General features: G+C 33.2%; 2 protein-coding genes across 3 annotated transcripts; both read right to left on the bottom strand.

Annotated features, from left to right (window-relative positions):
* Positions 1-3,345: 3,345 nt before the first annotated feature.
* LOC7457535 (glycoprotein 3-alpha-L-fucosyltransferase A) lies at positions 3,346-8,244 on the bottom strand. Of its 2 annotated transcripts, none has more exons than XM_024608625.2 (7): positions 7,405-8,244; positions 6,669-6,829; positions 5,653-5,891; positions 5,089-5,193; positions 4,778-4,934; positions 4,418-4,645; positions 3,346-4,028 (listed from the first exon to the last, which is right to left on the bottom strand). In XM_024608625.2, exons 1-7 carry the CDS (start codon positions 7,825-7,827, stop codon positions 3,773-3,775), a joined length of 1,569 nt encoding a protein of 522 aa, XP_024464393.1. In that variant the 5' UTR covers positions 7,828-8,244; the 3' UTR covers positions 3,346-3,772. The 2 variants fall into 2 exon arrangements, with proteins under 2 accessions (XP_024464393.1, XP_002313854.2); XM_002313818.4 differs by having other exon boundaries at positions 5,653-5,894; positions 7,405-8,242.
* A 1,390-nt stretch (positions 8,245-9,634) lies between these two features.
* On the bottom strand, positions 9,635-12,284 carry LOC7457536 (cold-regulated protein 27). The gene is made up of 5 exons (XM_006379136.3): positions 11,992-12,284; positions 11,441-11,593; positions 11,057-11,345; positions 10,323-10,432; positions 9,635-10,203 (listed from the first exon to the last, which is right to left on the bottom strand). The coding sequence occupies exons 1-5, from the start codon at positions 12,109-12,111 to the stop codon at positions 10,048-10,050; spliced, it is 828 nt and encodes a 275-aa protein (XP_006379198.1). The 5' UTR covers positions 12,112-12,284; the 3' UTR covers positions 9,635-10,047.
* Between the last annotated feature and the right edge of the window lie 2,802 nt (positions 12,285-15,086).

Below are 15,086 nucleotides of genomic sequence, written 5' to 3'. Positions count from 1 at the left end.
TGTATACACATATCCATTCAAATGACAAAGCGATCTGCAACCTGAGAGAAGAAGTGTCCATGTCTATGGAAAATAAAACAAGAACAACAAAGAAAAAGATAACTTGTTTAGTCACCGAGTTTCAAGCTGCACAAGTAGTAGGGAGGAGCACAATCCCACATTGACTAAAACTTACTTTGTGTAATTCGTTATAATGGACACGCCAAACAAGGTGAAACGCCAAGCCTGGTAGCGTGGGCTTGTGATCCAAGTGGAGGCATTAAGGTGATGGAACGTTGATCTTGTCCAGATGGCTGAGTCTAGTGTGATGAATTTCTGGCCCGCCCATTCCAAGCCAAGAGCTGAGCTATGTGACCCCAGCGAAGGCTTGGGCTACATGTCTCCTAAAGTGGGGGGCAATGCGTGAGGCTGGTTTCACAGAGCAGCGACAACCTCCCGCTCCTGGCAGTGGAAGGATAACAGGCTGTAATCACCTAGGTTCATATGGTCTGATGGGCTGATAAAACTGGACCATTACTTTTAGTCTTTTTACCTGCATTTAAATCATTTTTGTACTGTGGATTGTAATATTATTAATCTCGGCCTGGGTTTTGAATTCTAGCTGTTCTTTTCGCGTGTTATTTAGCTTGCAGTGTGTCATTAGCAGCTCACTCTGGGTTCAATCACTTCCTCTATGTTGTCTCTTCCTTTTGGCGTGCGCTGATTAAGTATTCTAGGGAAGGAGGGACTCATACGAGTATTTTGGTGATGTCTTCTTCTGTGATTGACTGATTACTTTTCGAGAATCATTAATATTTTATTTGCAAAATAATTCACTTTGATTTCTGAGTTACATCAATCTTCCTGATTTCTGTTTTTGTTCGATAAGCTTACTCGATCCAATAGATTCATGATCTAAATCTCAACCTCTTACTTTTTTAAAAACATGTTTTGTGGTCTTTTTATGTTTTTTTTTATTGCTAGGATTTTTTTTTCCAGTCTGCCGCATAGTGCAGGTCATAGACTAGTCATAGCTATTAACAAAACCTGTTTGATGTGGGAAAATTATTGTGTAAATGCCTTGATTTACTGTCGATTGTAATAGTAAATTTACATTTTAAAAATAAAAAATAAAATTAAGACTGTCTTTTAAAGGTGAAATTGTCTTTTTGCTATGTTCAATTGTCATTTTAGATTCGTTGGAAGGTATCTCAGTTTTTTTTTTTTTTTGCAACGGTGCAATTACTTGGTTACCTTTAAAATAAAAAAAATAAAAAAAACTTTGGTCTAAGGGCTTTATATGAATTTTCACTAACCATGCATAGTATTCCTACTCTAATGCCACTGCAATAAAAAAAAATATCTTAGGCTTTACTTTGGAGGCATGTTTGAGATTTCAAATTTTTTATTTTTCCAATACTCATGTGGTCAAAAGGATGATTTAATAATTTAATTAATAAAAAGTTAATTTTGTGTTCGTGGAATACGTCAACAAATGAGCCTCCTTATCGTTTTTGAGTGGCGAGTGTAGTGACTCACAGAAATGAAAAATTGGTTTTCTTGGTGTGTTTTAATTCGCAACAATGGTTAATTACGAGTGGTTTGACGATGATTGAATTTTTTTTTTCTTCTTCTCTCTTTCTTTATTGTTTTTTGTGCCTTCCCTTGCAACATTTCACAATCATCCTTCAATTTTGTTTTTTTTATGATCCGGTCCTTGTTCTTTTAATCGATTTTTTTTTAATTTGAATTAATTTATAGAATTAAATTTTTCTTTTCGATTTCATCCTCCGTCATTTTTTTTATTTTAGATTTGGTCCTTGTTCTTTTGATAGCTATTTATTTTATTTTATAATTTATTAAAAAAATTTACAATTTCATCCATGTTATCTTGATTGTTATTTTTTAACCTTGGCAAGTTTTAAAGATTTTTTTTTTATTTCACCCTTCAATATTAAATTGAGTTTCTTGATTAATTTCAGGTCTAGAATTTAACGAATTTAAAAAATTAACCTAGGTTTAAGAGATTTGTTCAAGTTCATTTGTTGTTTTTCTTCTTTTTAAAACTCATATTTTTTTTTAGTTTCATCACTTGGCATTTTATTTAATTGGATATTGAGCTTCATATTTTTTTTTTCTTTATATAGTATTTCTCATTGCTTTTAAAAATTACTTGGGTTATCTTGAGTCTCTTTATATAAATTTTTTTATTTTCTGGATTTAGATTTTTTAAAAATATTTTTTTAATTAAATTAACTGCTCATTATTTATTTTTAAAAATATATCGTTCAATATGTCATCATTTCTATTTATTTTAACATTTGTTTAAGGTTAAAAAAATATTTAGCCCGTGGCGCAACATGATGTAAAAGAACATTTGTTTTTTTTTAAGATCATGTTTTTTTGGACTTATCTTTCAACATTTAATTTATTTGGATATTGAGCTTTTTTTTTTGTTTTGTTTTTATATGATTTTTCACTAATTTTGAAAATGACATAGGTTATCTTGGATCCTTTTTTTATCGTTCATTGTTATTTTTTTAATCATATTATTAAATTAACATGGTTTAATAGATCTAGTCAAGTCAATTACCTAAGTCTTAATTTTTTTTATTTAAAAAAATTGGTCCAAGTCACGTTGTAGTGCGAGCCACCATTCTAGGTATGCTTGAGCACCTTGTTTGGATTTTTTTATTGAATGTTTTTACCATTTCAGGCCTTCAATTCAATATTTTATTAATTTGAATTGAGATTTCTAATTTGTTTTAATTTAAATTTAAATTTCATGACGTAGTCACGTGCTCATGCTTCAAAATGAGAATACGAGGGGTTAAACATGATTGATTTTAATTAATCTAATAAGTTAGCATTTTTTTGTTAAAAAAAATTCATTCAATATATCAACACCTCAACATTTTAAAAATTATTTATCCATTATATATGAACTTTTGGATTCCTAGCATTTTTATATATTTTTTTATAAGGTTATAAAAAAATAATCTGATCCCAGTCAAATTCAAATTCCGATATCTAATAATATTCTCTTAAATTCCCGAAAAAGTCTTCTACCAAATCATCACGGGAACTTCTCTAGGACCTAGGCTTTTCAAGTGGATTCCTAAGAATATTCTTTTCGACATCAGCCGGATTCGTAACATTAATTAAAATGTGTTTGTTTTTTTCATTAAAATATTTTAAAAAATACCACGCTCGGAATTTCAAACAATAGAGTAGAGTAACAGTTTGTGTTCTTTTTTTTAAAAAAAATCTTGGACTTACTCCCTGGAACCTATTACTAGACACGACCCTGAAAATGATGGTTTGTGGAGGTAGAATGAGATGATACTGTCAATTAGATGGAGAATCTTGAAAAAGTATAAGGGGATGTTCTTGATATATCAGCAATCTAAAATCTGACGAGAAATTCTCACAACAGTGCATTGCTAAGAACACTATCGAAAACAGCGTTTACAAATAGATTTCTGGGAGTTGAGATTGCTATGCCTCACCAAAGACACCTTCGACAAGGTCGAGTTAAGGCTATGTCAAACCAGAAGAATATCTCGAATGATTCACCATGCATCACCAAGGTCAGTGAAGGGTTTACCCCAAATAACCCAACTTCCCAGCAAGCTATAGCACTTCATTGCTCATGTAAAACAACAGATACAAGGAGGCCAACGGAAAAGGATGGAAGCAACCCTCCAAACAAATCACCTTGACTTCCTTGCACACATTTTAACACAAGAAGCTCAAAATTAGCAATCGTGGTAGTCAGAATTCAGAAATCGTCCTAGACAAATATCACCTCAAACTTTGCACATGGGTTGACTTCCAAGTGATTCTTGAAATCATCATCAGTGTTGAATTTGTAAGAGTACAGAGCTTGCCTCTGTGTCATGCCTACAGGGTATACTCTGTAAACTTTAAAATCGTCTCCTCCCCTTATGCTTTCAGGTCTTTCCTGCTTCCAGATGGGCACATGCTTCAAAGACTTAAACTTCTTGAGCACTGCAGCCTCTAGAGCATTTACAGTTAGATTGCCAGACCTGCATAACATGGTTTTGTCAATGTTTTATAAAATGCAGACTCGTTAATTTTTCTAAAATATTAAACAGAAAGAGAAGGAAAATTTGAATATCTGGCCTCTGCATCCAGATTAAATCATTGACCATGTTGCCACAAATATGCTAAACCAAGCAGGAGGCCAAAAAGGAGGGGGAAAGGGGGGGAACACACAAAATAAATCAAACATGAATCACACTTTCACTTCTCACTGGGTTTCAATTCCCAAATTCATACAACAAGACAGATGCAATGGTGACTCAACTAGTGATGCGGATTTGTGTGCCTTTGTTTAACTTGCATACACAGGTTCACGGATAGATACACTGATATGCAATAAAGACAACAATACTCATCAGATTGATGAACTTACCTCAAGAAAATGGACTCCATCTGAAATCTTCCTCTCTCTCTTACATATAAATGATACACGGTCTCTAAGTCTTTGGTGCATCTGCAGGGACGCCTCTTAAACCCTGGGCTATTTTCCTCTTTCTCCCGAATCATAGTAGCAAGGTGAATGCAAAGACGGCATGATGAGTGTACTGCTGCCATATCTACCAGTGCCTTGAAAGAATCAGATGGGCCCTCGTATTTCCACCTAATTGATGGACAGCTCTCAATGAGGAACTATGGGGAAATAACAAGAAATATCTCTAGAAAACATTCCAGTCACCCAATATCAACTGAAAATTAACAAATCATTATTGTACTGGATAAGATTAAGTTGTACCTTAATGATTGATTGTAGGCATCAGGATTTTCTCCAAGGTATTTCATAGTCTTCGCAATTGAATCAACATCTTCTAGCTCCTTGATATGTAAAATTGAGTTAGGTGCAGGAGCAAAATCTTGAATATTTGGAGCACCAACTACCACAGGTATGGTTCCTAAAAAAATTGGTTTCAGTATCCATTATCACTATACAAATCCCAATAAAAAATTTCTAAAACATTTGCAAACTCAAAAGCAAAGACACATGATAGTATTTGGCAACAACAGTTGTAACACCCACACTTATTGAGAGAGAGCAAGCTCACATACCAGCAACAAGAGATTGGAAGAATTTTTCTGTGACATAATCCTCCTCATTGGAATTCTCAAAAGCCAAGCTAAATTTGTAACGCTTCAGAGTCTTTACTTTATCCACTGCATAACATATATTACAACAATAATAAATGATAATGCTTAGCTAAACAAATACGGGAATATACGTGATCATGTATCATATCACAATGCAGCCATCACTTAACAGACTTAATTTGACTTGAAAGAGGCACATGAAAATTTAAAAGAGGAAACGCATCATCTAAAACAAGAATCATACATGACTTACCAAAGATGAAAGTCAATTGCATCATGAAATGAATCTATAAAATTACCAACAAACAACGAAGTTGTGTATCGGATATGAACAAAATTGTAGTTCCAATGGCCAAAAATCTAATTCAAGAGCAAAAACTAGGAAATCCCACTATTTCCAAGCAAAAGTTGTGATAGAAACATAATGGCATCTCAAGGGGAATGTGACAGTGATCTCAATAGTTCAATGGAAAACATAAAACCTGTGGAAAATACCACATATTGAAAGGATTTTGGCATGCTCACCTCTTCCGTCATGGTTCCGATGGCAGTTACCATAGGAATCTATGTTGATGTTCGACCTTTCAAGTCCATCAAGTGCTTGCAAGCGGAAGTTGCGAGCACCACAATTGGAAATGAAAGCAGCAGCAAGTGCTTTCTCAGTCTTTGGCTGCACTGGTGCCATGATATCATACTCAGCCCAGGAAAAATATCCAACTGGCACATCTGAGGAGAGACTCGTTGTCATTACAACATCATATCCCCTTCTAATTCATAAGAAAACCAAAGCATCAGTTTAATCATCTGAAAAAATAAATTATAGATCTGAATAATTGAATATCAAAAGAAATGCACTTGAGAAGAATGGCAGGCAGTTATTTTCAACTTCAGCATAAAAATTGCAGATAGCATGCTCTATTGTAGAAAGTGTTCACATATTATCAATTCATTTCTAGAATACTAACATGCACCACACCATGAATCTCAACATCACGTGCCAAAGTAGGACCAATATCCAATGATGCAGAAAAAGTGAATATCTTGCATAACCAACTATTTGAGCATCACCAAAAACATCTCTGGAATTTTTAATGTACCCTCTAGTCCTACTATATATCATCAAGAGAAGAAAGAAACTCTACAAAAAGGAAAAGCTCAAATTCTGAACATTCATTGCATTCTGAAAAACCATTTTGGTCCCTAATGGATCAAAATTTTGAAATCAATCTCTGTATTTAAGAGGAGTTGTTTAAAAATAATTGACTCAACATTTGGTATTCAAACATCTCTATATCTTGTGCTTCAAGTGACCGAGTTTATAGCAAATCATAATTGGAGAGCTTCACATCTAAATTTGAATGGTAGGCTTGAGCTATTCAAATCCAAACAACAAGAAGAGGCCATAATTTAGGAACTACAAGAGGCCATTTAGGAACTACAAACACAGCCACGATAATTTATACTCGCTAGAGTTTCTTATAGCTCAAAGCAAAATGTTTTTTCAAAATTCAATCAAGTCAATTTGGATAGTGCTTACCCACCGTCGTGCGTGAGCAATATTGTTCTCTGCATAGTAGGAAGCTGATTCCATCGACCTTAACACACTAGCTGTTCCACCTTGTTGAGGTAAGCCAAATCCAGCATCTGGCTTCTTACTGGGGTTAAATCCAAACTGACATTCCACCCCACATGTGTTCCACTCCTAAATAAAAATGCATAGATCCAAGTTACAAAACCACTGTACCACATAATGACAAAAAAAAAACAAACTTAATTTTTAAAACCTACGACAATTGAGTTGTTGAAATCAATAAAGCTGAAAAGGGGAAAGAAACTGTACATGAGCTACTTCAATGTCAAGTTTCTTCAGCTTGTTTTCCATCTCATATATAATCAATTAACTCAGCTAAACTAAATCAAAACCATAATTCAAAACAGCTAATTAAAGTCAACTACACGAATCATCTTCTTCTATTCCCCATGTCTTAAACAAACCACTTAAACATAAGAACTCTATTACTTGTGGGTTCTCCTCTAAAAACCAATCCTCCATGGAATCATCGGGAAATGGTCCAAATTCCTAACCTTCATTGCTCTATACATATATCATTACTAGCCCCCTGAACATAATTAGTAAATTCTTAACTATATCACACTCAAAATTCATAAAAAAATTGTATAATCACAAAATTCACCAAGTAGCAAAAAAGAACAACAACAATAATAAAAAATCATATCCCATAAATCTTGAAAAAGGAAAGTTCAAATCCAACAAACCTTTTCCGCTCCAGCGACCAAAACGGGGTCTTTATCAAAATCTCTTGAATAAACCACAGCATCCTCCTTTTCTAACCACTCCTCACAGCTATCTGACTCCGAAGTTCCATTAGTTTTATCCATATTCACTGTTTCCAATCCAAAATCATCACTTTCCACCATATCAGCAGATATAGTTGACCTGTAGAAAAAACTATCAGCCCAAGAATCAACTAAATCGGCATTTTTAGCCATATCAAGACGACCCAGAAAGGCGATCTCTGCTATCACCACAAGAGCAACAAAAATTGGCAAAAAATTTGACCACTTCATTTTAAAGATTGAAACTTGAGTAGAATTTGATGGTGACCCATCTGATACAGGCAACCCTTCTTGTGATGCTGTTGCAGCTCTTGATCCTCTTAGATTTGTCAAAACACCCATCAAGCAAAAATCCCTCTTTATAACAAATGTAGAAACGAAGAATAAGTATTAAAAAGGGAAGTTTGTTTTTTTCTTTCTTTGTTTGATGATTTTAGGTGGTGAAGCTGTTATTTGTGTGTCTCACCCCAAAAAAAATAAAGAACAGAGAAACATCATTAAATGAGGCTTTGGTTTTTTAAGGTTTTTGTTTCATGCGTTTCTTCGGCTTGAAAGGAGGATAAAGTTTTCAGGTAATAAGACTTTGTGGGCTATTAGGGTATTTTGGTCCCCTTCTCCTTGTTCAAAGTCACCGGAGTGAGTTGAAATCTTTGGATATTTTATTTATTAGCATTTGATGGCGTGTGGACCGGAGAGAAAGAGAGAGAGAGACCACAGGGGTAAATCTTGATTAGAAGGAGATTGCTTTGTGAATGAACAAATTACTAGGAGTTAAGGTGTACCTCTGCACACACAAGCATAATATAGCGAAAAACCATGTTGAGTATAATGACCGAGTTACTGGTGTCAACAACCAATTAGAGGTTGGGAAGTGGGATTGTTTTAGGATACGAGTCCCACGTGTAATCTCACTTCCAGTCAATTTCTTTACTGTTTTGTGTTTTAACAGCGCTGGCCAGAAAAATGTTTTGGGAATCTAGAGCAACATAATAAATATTTCAAAAAACAGCTTAGATTTATACAATTGCATTTGTTATCAATAGCATAATTCTTTTTAAAAAAATATATGCATTAGTTGCGTTACAATATACCCCGATATAATCTTTCCAGATATTTTGAATTACATAATCAATTAATTTTCATTGATTTTTTCCGTTTTTCTATTTGGAACAACATAGCCTCAAAAAAATATAAAATTTCATTGTTTCCAACAATGCAATACTATTTTTTCAAATATCTCTTGAATTAGTGCTATTTTTTTTAAAAAAAATACTCCAACTTGTTGAGATGATTCTAAAGGCCCATTTCAACTACTAATCCATTATTAGGTTCGATGGGCATTCTCCATCGGTAATGGATTAACTGATTTGGTTAACAAAGCAATCTAATAGAGATTGATGTTACTATGTTAGGTTAGATTTTAACTGGAAAGGTAAAATGAACCCTAACATCATTTAAAAAAGGGGGAAAATGAAGCCCTACCAGAAACATTGTACTATACTTTCGGAGAAAGGGAAAGAAGAACCTGAAGATTTCGGTAGATAGATAGCCTTAGTTTGTCCAGTTCCGAGGAGAATGTAGTGCCCTCTTGGGTTTTTCTTTGCTCGTTCAATTTTAACAAGCTCACTTCTCCTTCTTGTAATGTACATATTAGGTGAGAAGCGTGAGCACGCGGAGAACGGAGATCCGAAGCAGTCTGGCCTTTTGAAGAAGGGCTTGTGGCATCATGGATATAACATTTACCGATTTCTTCTAGGCCTTGTGACATTAATAATCTAAGCATTGAAATTTACAGATTTTCCATTAAAAATATAAATCTGTTGCTCTTAACCCTGTTCATATTGTACATTACAAGAAGAAATCTGTAAACAGATTTATGATATAATTTTATAGGTTTGGGATTCAAGTGGGAATGGATAAATAGGTTTGGGACTAAATTAAAGTTTCCCCTTGAATTGACTATGATATAACTTTGAAATTTCTCACGCACATTGGATCAAAACTACATGGGGGTTCTTCTTAAGTTCACAACTAAAACTACGATTATGATATTGAACAGATTCAACAAAACTAACATGATTGTCTATAAATCACCTGACCATCCACAGCCATTTTACTTTTCTAGAAACACTCCCACTGCTAACGCCACTGCTCCAAATATAAAAAATATTTGCCATATATAGCATCTTCTCCATCGTGTACATCTCTATTCAAGAATTTTCTATATAAAAAGGTTCAGGATTTATTCAGTGTACAAAACTGGGCAAATAAATAAATAAAAGTGCAACATATAGTTTAAAAAAGCTTGGTAAAGTCAACTTCAAATTGCCCATTCAAGCATATCGCACAGCAGATATGAATATCATCATCCCAACAGAATTCTACTGGCAAAAATCTTCAGACGGTATCATTTTCAGCGAGAAGAAGGTTACCCATCAAAATCTTGCTATCTGCAGTTTCCTCAAGATGACTCATCAAATGGGCAAGAGCTTGCATTCTCTCCTGTGTTTTCAGGTATTGGAATCAAAAGTAACCTTTTAAAACTTCAAATCCATGTAAAGCTTAGCTCCCTCTTAAGAAATAATGCAGAGAGTTTTGGCGGACAAAGCTATTGGGGTTTTCTGACAACAATTCTTGATGCACATGTGCCTCTCTTTCAGAGGAAGATTGACTGGCAGTTGAAACATCTCTCGTATCAGACCTTGTGAATGGCACAGCCTAATAGATTTGACAAAAATGAGACTCCATACTCACAAAATCTCAACACCCTTGCATTATACTTTTACCATATTTGTAAATCAAGACTTAACATACAGATATAACATTAATCACATTACTTGATCATTGCTTGAAGCCTCGGCTCCAGATGTCCTCAATCTTTTCACCATGTGGACACAGTTCAACATCTCTCCTTCGTCTTCTTCAACAAAGTTCTGATCTGAGACTTCTGAAGAACCAAACAATTCAGCAAAAACAAAACTTCTCTGCAAGTAGAAAAGCTACTTTGTTCCACAATATAATCTATAAGTTTTTGCAACTTGAGTGAGTGACACTGTTTCCATAACTGTCAGTGGCATTGCTTTGCATACAAATTATTGACGTGCACAGCATTTAAACCACATACGAATTAAGCATTACATGTAGACAGACAATGCAAGCGCATGGAAAAGGTAAGAGAAACTACTGCATCTGCCAATATTTTTTATTCCAACTCACGCAATCTGAGTTCTAGCCAAAAATCAGTGTAAAATATGTGAAACCAGAAAAACCAATTACATTTGTAAATTGCGTGAGCAGAGAATGCATGAAGCCTTGACTGATAAACACAACAACATTTTCAGTTCTTTTTCCTGGTCTGTATTACAAAAAGTTGAGCATATGTTCCCACGGGCAAGGGCGAGTGTCCATGAAAAGCATATTCGATTGAGAGTGTGTTAAGATAACAGAGAAAGTGAGAGGATGATAATGCAAGTCCTCTCACAACATGATGTAACAAGGCAGTTAATCAATTTGCAGTATGACTAGGCATTTTTTTTACTGGTGTCAGAAGCAACTGTAAACTAATTGATACCTATAGTGCTGCCAATATAATTCTGATAACATAAGCAGCACACAGGGTGTTGTTCTGAACTTCTTGCCAATCCACCAAAGACAGTTGCATTCTCTCTTGCATGAACCCCCCCACCACAATATACACTGTGCCCTTGAAGATCATGGTGTGCAGCATTACACTGGTTTCCTGCAGACGCCAAATGACACATCGCCGGAGTAATGTCCTTGACAAAATGAGAATCGGCTGTACTTTCCAACAATGGCTCATTCCTTTTCTTCTGCCAAATACTATCTCGAAGAACCATGAACTGAAACATAACCAAGAAGCACATAGAACGACAAAATATAACTTATGTACGGGGGAGTTAGAGATTTGAAATACCAGGATTAAAGATCCCCTAACCTGGTGTGGCGATGAACATGGCCTCCCTCCCATCTCGCCCAACCAACCACGCAAACGAATGGAATGGTGCAATTGATTATTAACAAATGACGCTTCTAATGAGGCAAGATATAACCCATGCTTCTCATCTGTCCACACTGCAGATGTACCATGCTACAAAAAAAGTAATTGTTTTTTTACTAAAAATTGACCAGGTGATAAAACACAAGAATTTATCAGCTACTTGATAATAATAATAATAATAATAATAATAATAATAATAATTAAATGAGCTAAGGAAATTAATTAATTCGCTAACAGATTTTCCAAAACTTTACCTCAATGGAAGTTTATTTTTTGTTTCCTCTTTTCTGGCGTAAATTTTGACTTGTTTTTAATAATGCAACAATTGCAAAAATTAGAAATAAATACTCGAAAACAACTAAAAGAAAAGGAAAAAATTCACATATCTTGCAAAAACTCTGCAAATCAAGAATAAAAACACAAGCTTTTCAGATGATCCTTAAATTCATTGCCAAGGAAACAAAAAGATTACGAGAGAGTGAAATTACCGGTCTTGCATTCGCGTCGTCAAGGGTTAAACCAGAGGAGTCTGAGTTCGACCGAGTCAACTCACTGTTCTTCTTCTTCTGATCCGGTAACGGAACATTGCCTCTGAGATTCTCCTCCATTTATCCGTTATCCTTTAAAGTATTTTTTTAAACTCCTTATTTTTTGGTCTCGGACAACAAAATATGAAAATCGTTTTCCTTTAATTTCGTTATAGAGAGAGAGAGAGGCCGCGTTAATTTTGCTTGTTGGAAAAAAATAAAAAACAAAAACAGGGAGGGGGAAGGGAGGGGAGGGGAGCGGGGGGCCATTAGAGGCTCCACATGGAAACGCTTTTGCACGTGTCAGTGTTAACAGAAAGGTATCACGTCAGCACATGCTGTTAATATCTTCGTGTATTGGGAGCCAGATATTTTTGAGAATATCTGAGTGTGTGCCTGTTTGGGGATATTTTTTCCTTAAAATAAGAGAGATTGGGTTTATGAGAATTTTTTCGAAAATTAAGATGTTTTAGAAAAAATGGTAAACTAGCGAGAGAAAAAAGATTTTGAAAAATAATATAGTTTGTTAAAAATCACAAATGAAAACTACAACTTTTTTAAAAAAAGTAATAATTGAAAATCGCGACATTTTAAACAAATATATAAAATTCATTGACATAAATTTTAGTAGGGGGGAGAACATTAAAAGATAAAATAATCTACAAAAACACATAACTCTGATAAAGATATTTTTGATACCGTCATAAATATCTCAAGATTCTCGAACTACTCAAATTTAACAACATCAAAATCAAATAAAACAGCAACAGTTATCAAAATGAGTGGGGAAAAAAATGAGCCGTCCATATCAAAAGTTTATTCTGTACAGGTGTAGTATTCCTGGTTTACTTTTGTGTTTTAAATTTTTTTTAAAAAAAATTTAATTAATATATTTTTGATATTTTTAAATTATTTGGATGAATTAATATCAAAAATAATTTTTAAAAAATAAAAAATATATTATTTTAATATATTTTTATATAAAAAATATTTTAAAAAACAAGTGTAAGCCGAATAAAAGACCGGCACTCCTCTGCAAAAGTCTTCGTCGTTTTATATGTATATAATATAAGCACATAATGGATGGACCTTGTTACTTGCTCTCAAGTCTCAAGGACCAGAACTTTGGATTGCAAATTATTTCCACTTGGAATTCGACCAGATTACAACGAGACAACCTAGAATGCACAAAATCTAACAGGAAATCTTACGAGAGTGACTTGCGCTGTTTACATTATTCTTTCCAATTATATCCAATGTGATTTCTCCTCCCAGGTGTTCACTGTAACGAGCTGCAATTTTCTTATTTCATTACAACGAAAAAACTAATCATTTTCATGAACCAAGTACCACAAAAAAAGGTGTAAGGAAAATAGGCCTCGTTTAATACCTTCCTTGTGTGGACAGCAAATTAAAATATTAAAAAAAAAAAACCCAGTTTTCATTAGAGAAATCCCATAAAGATTCTAAAAGAGAAAATAGATGAAATATTTTTGACCAAGGAAGGAAGGTGTTCTTTTCTTCCTTTTTAATACAGGCAGGAGTATATTAAGTTACAAGTTTGCACTATGTTGCGGTCAGATAAGAAAAAATAATTTGAAAAAAACAATACCTAAACGGAAATAAACTTTTTGATAAAGTTATTAAATGCAACATGATGTATCAACTTTGAATTTTTTTAATCCAACCTAGATACTTCCCTTACCCGAGCTTCAAATTATACTGTTTAAAAATTATCTCGATATGATATGATTAACTTGACTTGTTCAAAGGCAACACTCTATAAAAACATGATATAACTTTTAAAAAAACATTAGCATGATATGTTTTTTTAAAACATTGAGAACACAAATATATTTGATCGACTTGAGTCAATCCAAGTTTATTGTGAAACCTGCGATCCAGGTCAGAAACTCCTTTACACTCGACAACTCTCTTTTCTTATGAAACTATTTTTTATTTTATTATGAGATACTAAAAATAGACACTCATAGATCCAAACTCTAACTTAATATTGGAATATTTGTTTAAGCCCTCGATAACACCATCAAAACAAATTATAATTTTTTCTAGTAAACCTGAGGGAACTTATTATACTCGTGACCCGAGTCTTGAACTTTAGTAGATTTAATAAATATTTTACGAAACTAGTTTTGATTTAATAATATAAAAAAATAGATGCTGATAAAATTAAACACTAACTAGATGTTGGAATGATAATTTTAGATTGCGGTAAACTTGTAAGAAAACAAAATAAAAAAATACAAATCACAATTTAAAAAGATTTGAATGATGAAATTTTTTAAAAAAGAGAAAAAAAAATGTGTATCAGTTTAGGTGGCTCAACGTGCTTGGACTAGCTTTGCCCCTTCTTTTTTTTTAAAAAAAAAAGAAAAAAGAAATACAACATGCGATGTGCTGGCCAAAAAAATCGAAGGGTTTTTTTTGTTACTTAAACTACATATGACACACAGTAAGAAAAAAAAATACAACACTAAGCACAATGAAGCGTTGTGATCAAAATTAAAATTTTAAAAACTAAAGGATTTGTACAAGTAAGAAAACAGAAAGCAAATGGACTAAATAGAAAATTTATTTTTTCTTGTTTTAAACTTTGGTTCTCTATTTTTTTTTTATCTCCTTAACAAATTTTAATAAAATTAATCATTAATTTGGACATATATATGTGAAATTAAAAAATAATTAAAGGGTGAAAATAAAAAAAAATAATTATCATGGATCACTACAATATTTTACCTAGATTTTTAATATATTTTTTAATTATAATCATAGTACCCTGTGAATTAATTTAAAATATTAAAAGAATAATCAGAATCTGTACGTAACCGTTGAATTATTGTTTTACTAATTTTTAAAAAATTTTTGTTTTAAATATTTTTAGATCATTTTAATATATTTATATTAAAAATAAAAAAATATTATTTTAATATATTTTTAAATAAAAACTTTAATACACACCCCATAACCAGCAAAATGGTGAGTTGTACAGGTAATTCATAAAAATGGTGAGTTGTACAGACAACTCATAACTAGTA

The sequence above is a fragment of the Populus trichocarpa genome, chromosome 9 (assembly GCF_000002775.5).
Source record: "Populus trichocarpa isolate Nisqually-1 chromosome 9, P.trichocarpa_v4.1, whole genome shotgun sequence".
Taxonomy (NCBI): domain Eukaryota; kingdom Viridiplantae; phylum Streptophyta; class Magnoliopsida; order Malpighiales; family Salicaceae; genus Populus; species Populus trichocarpa.
The sequence above is the reverse complement of the archived record's forward strand: the minus strand, read 5'-3'. Positions and strand labels throughout refer to the sequence as shown.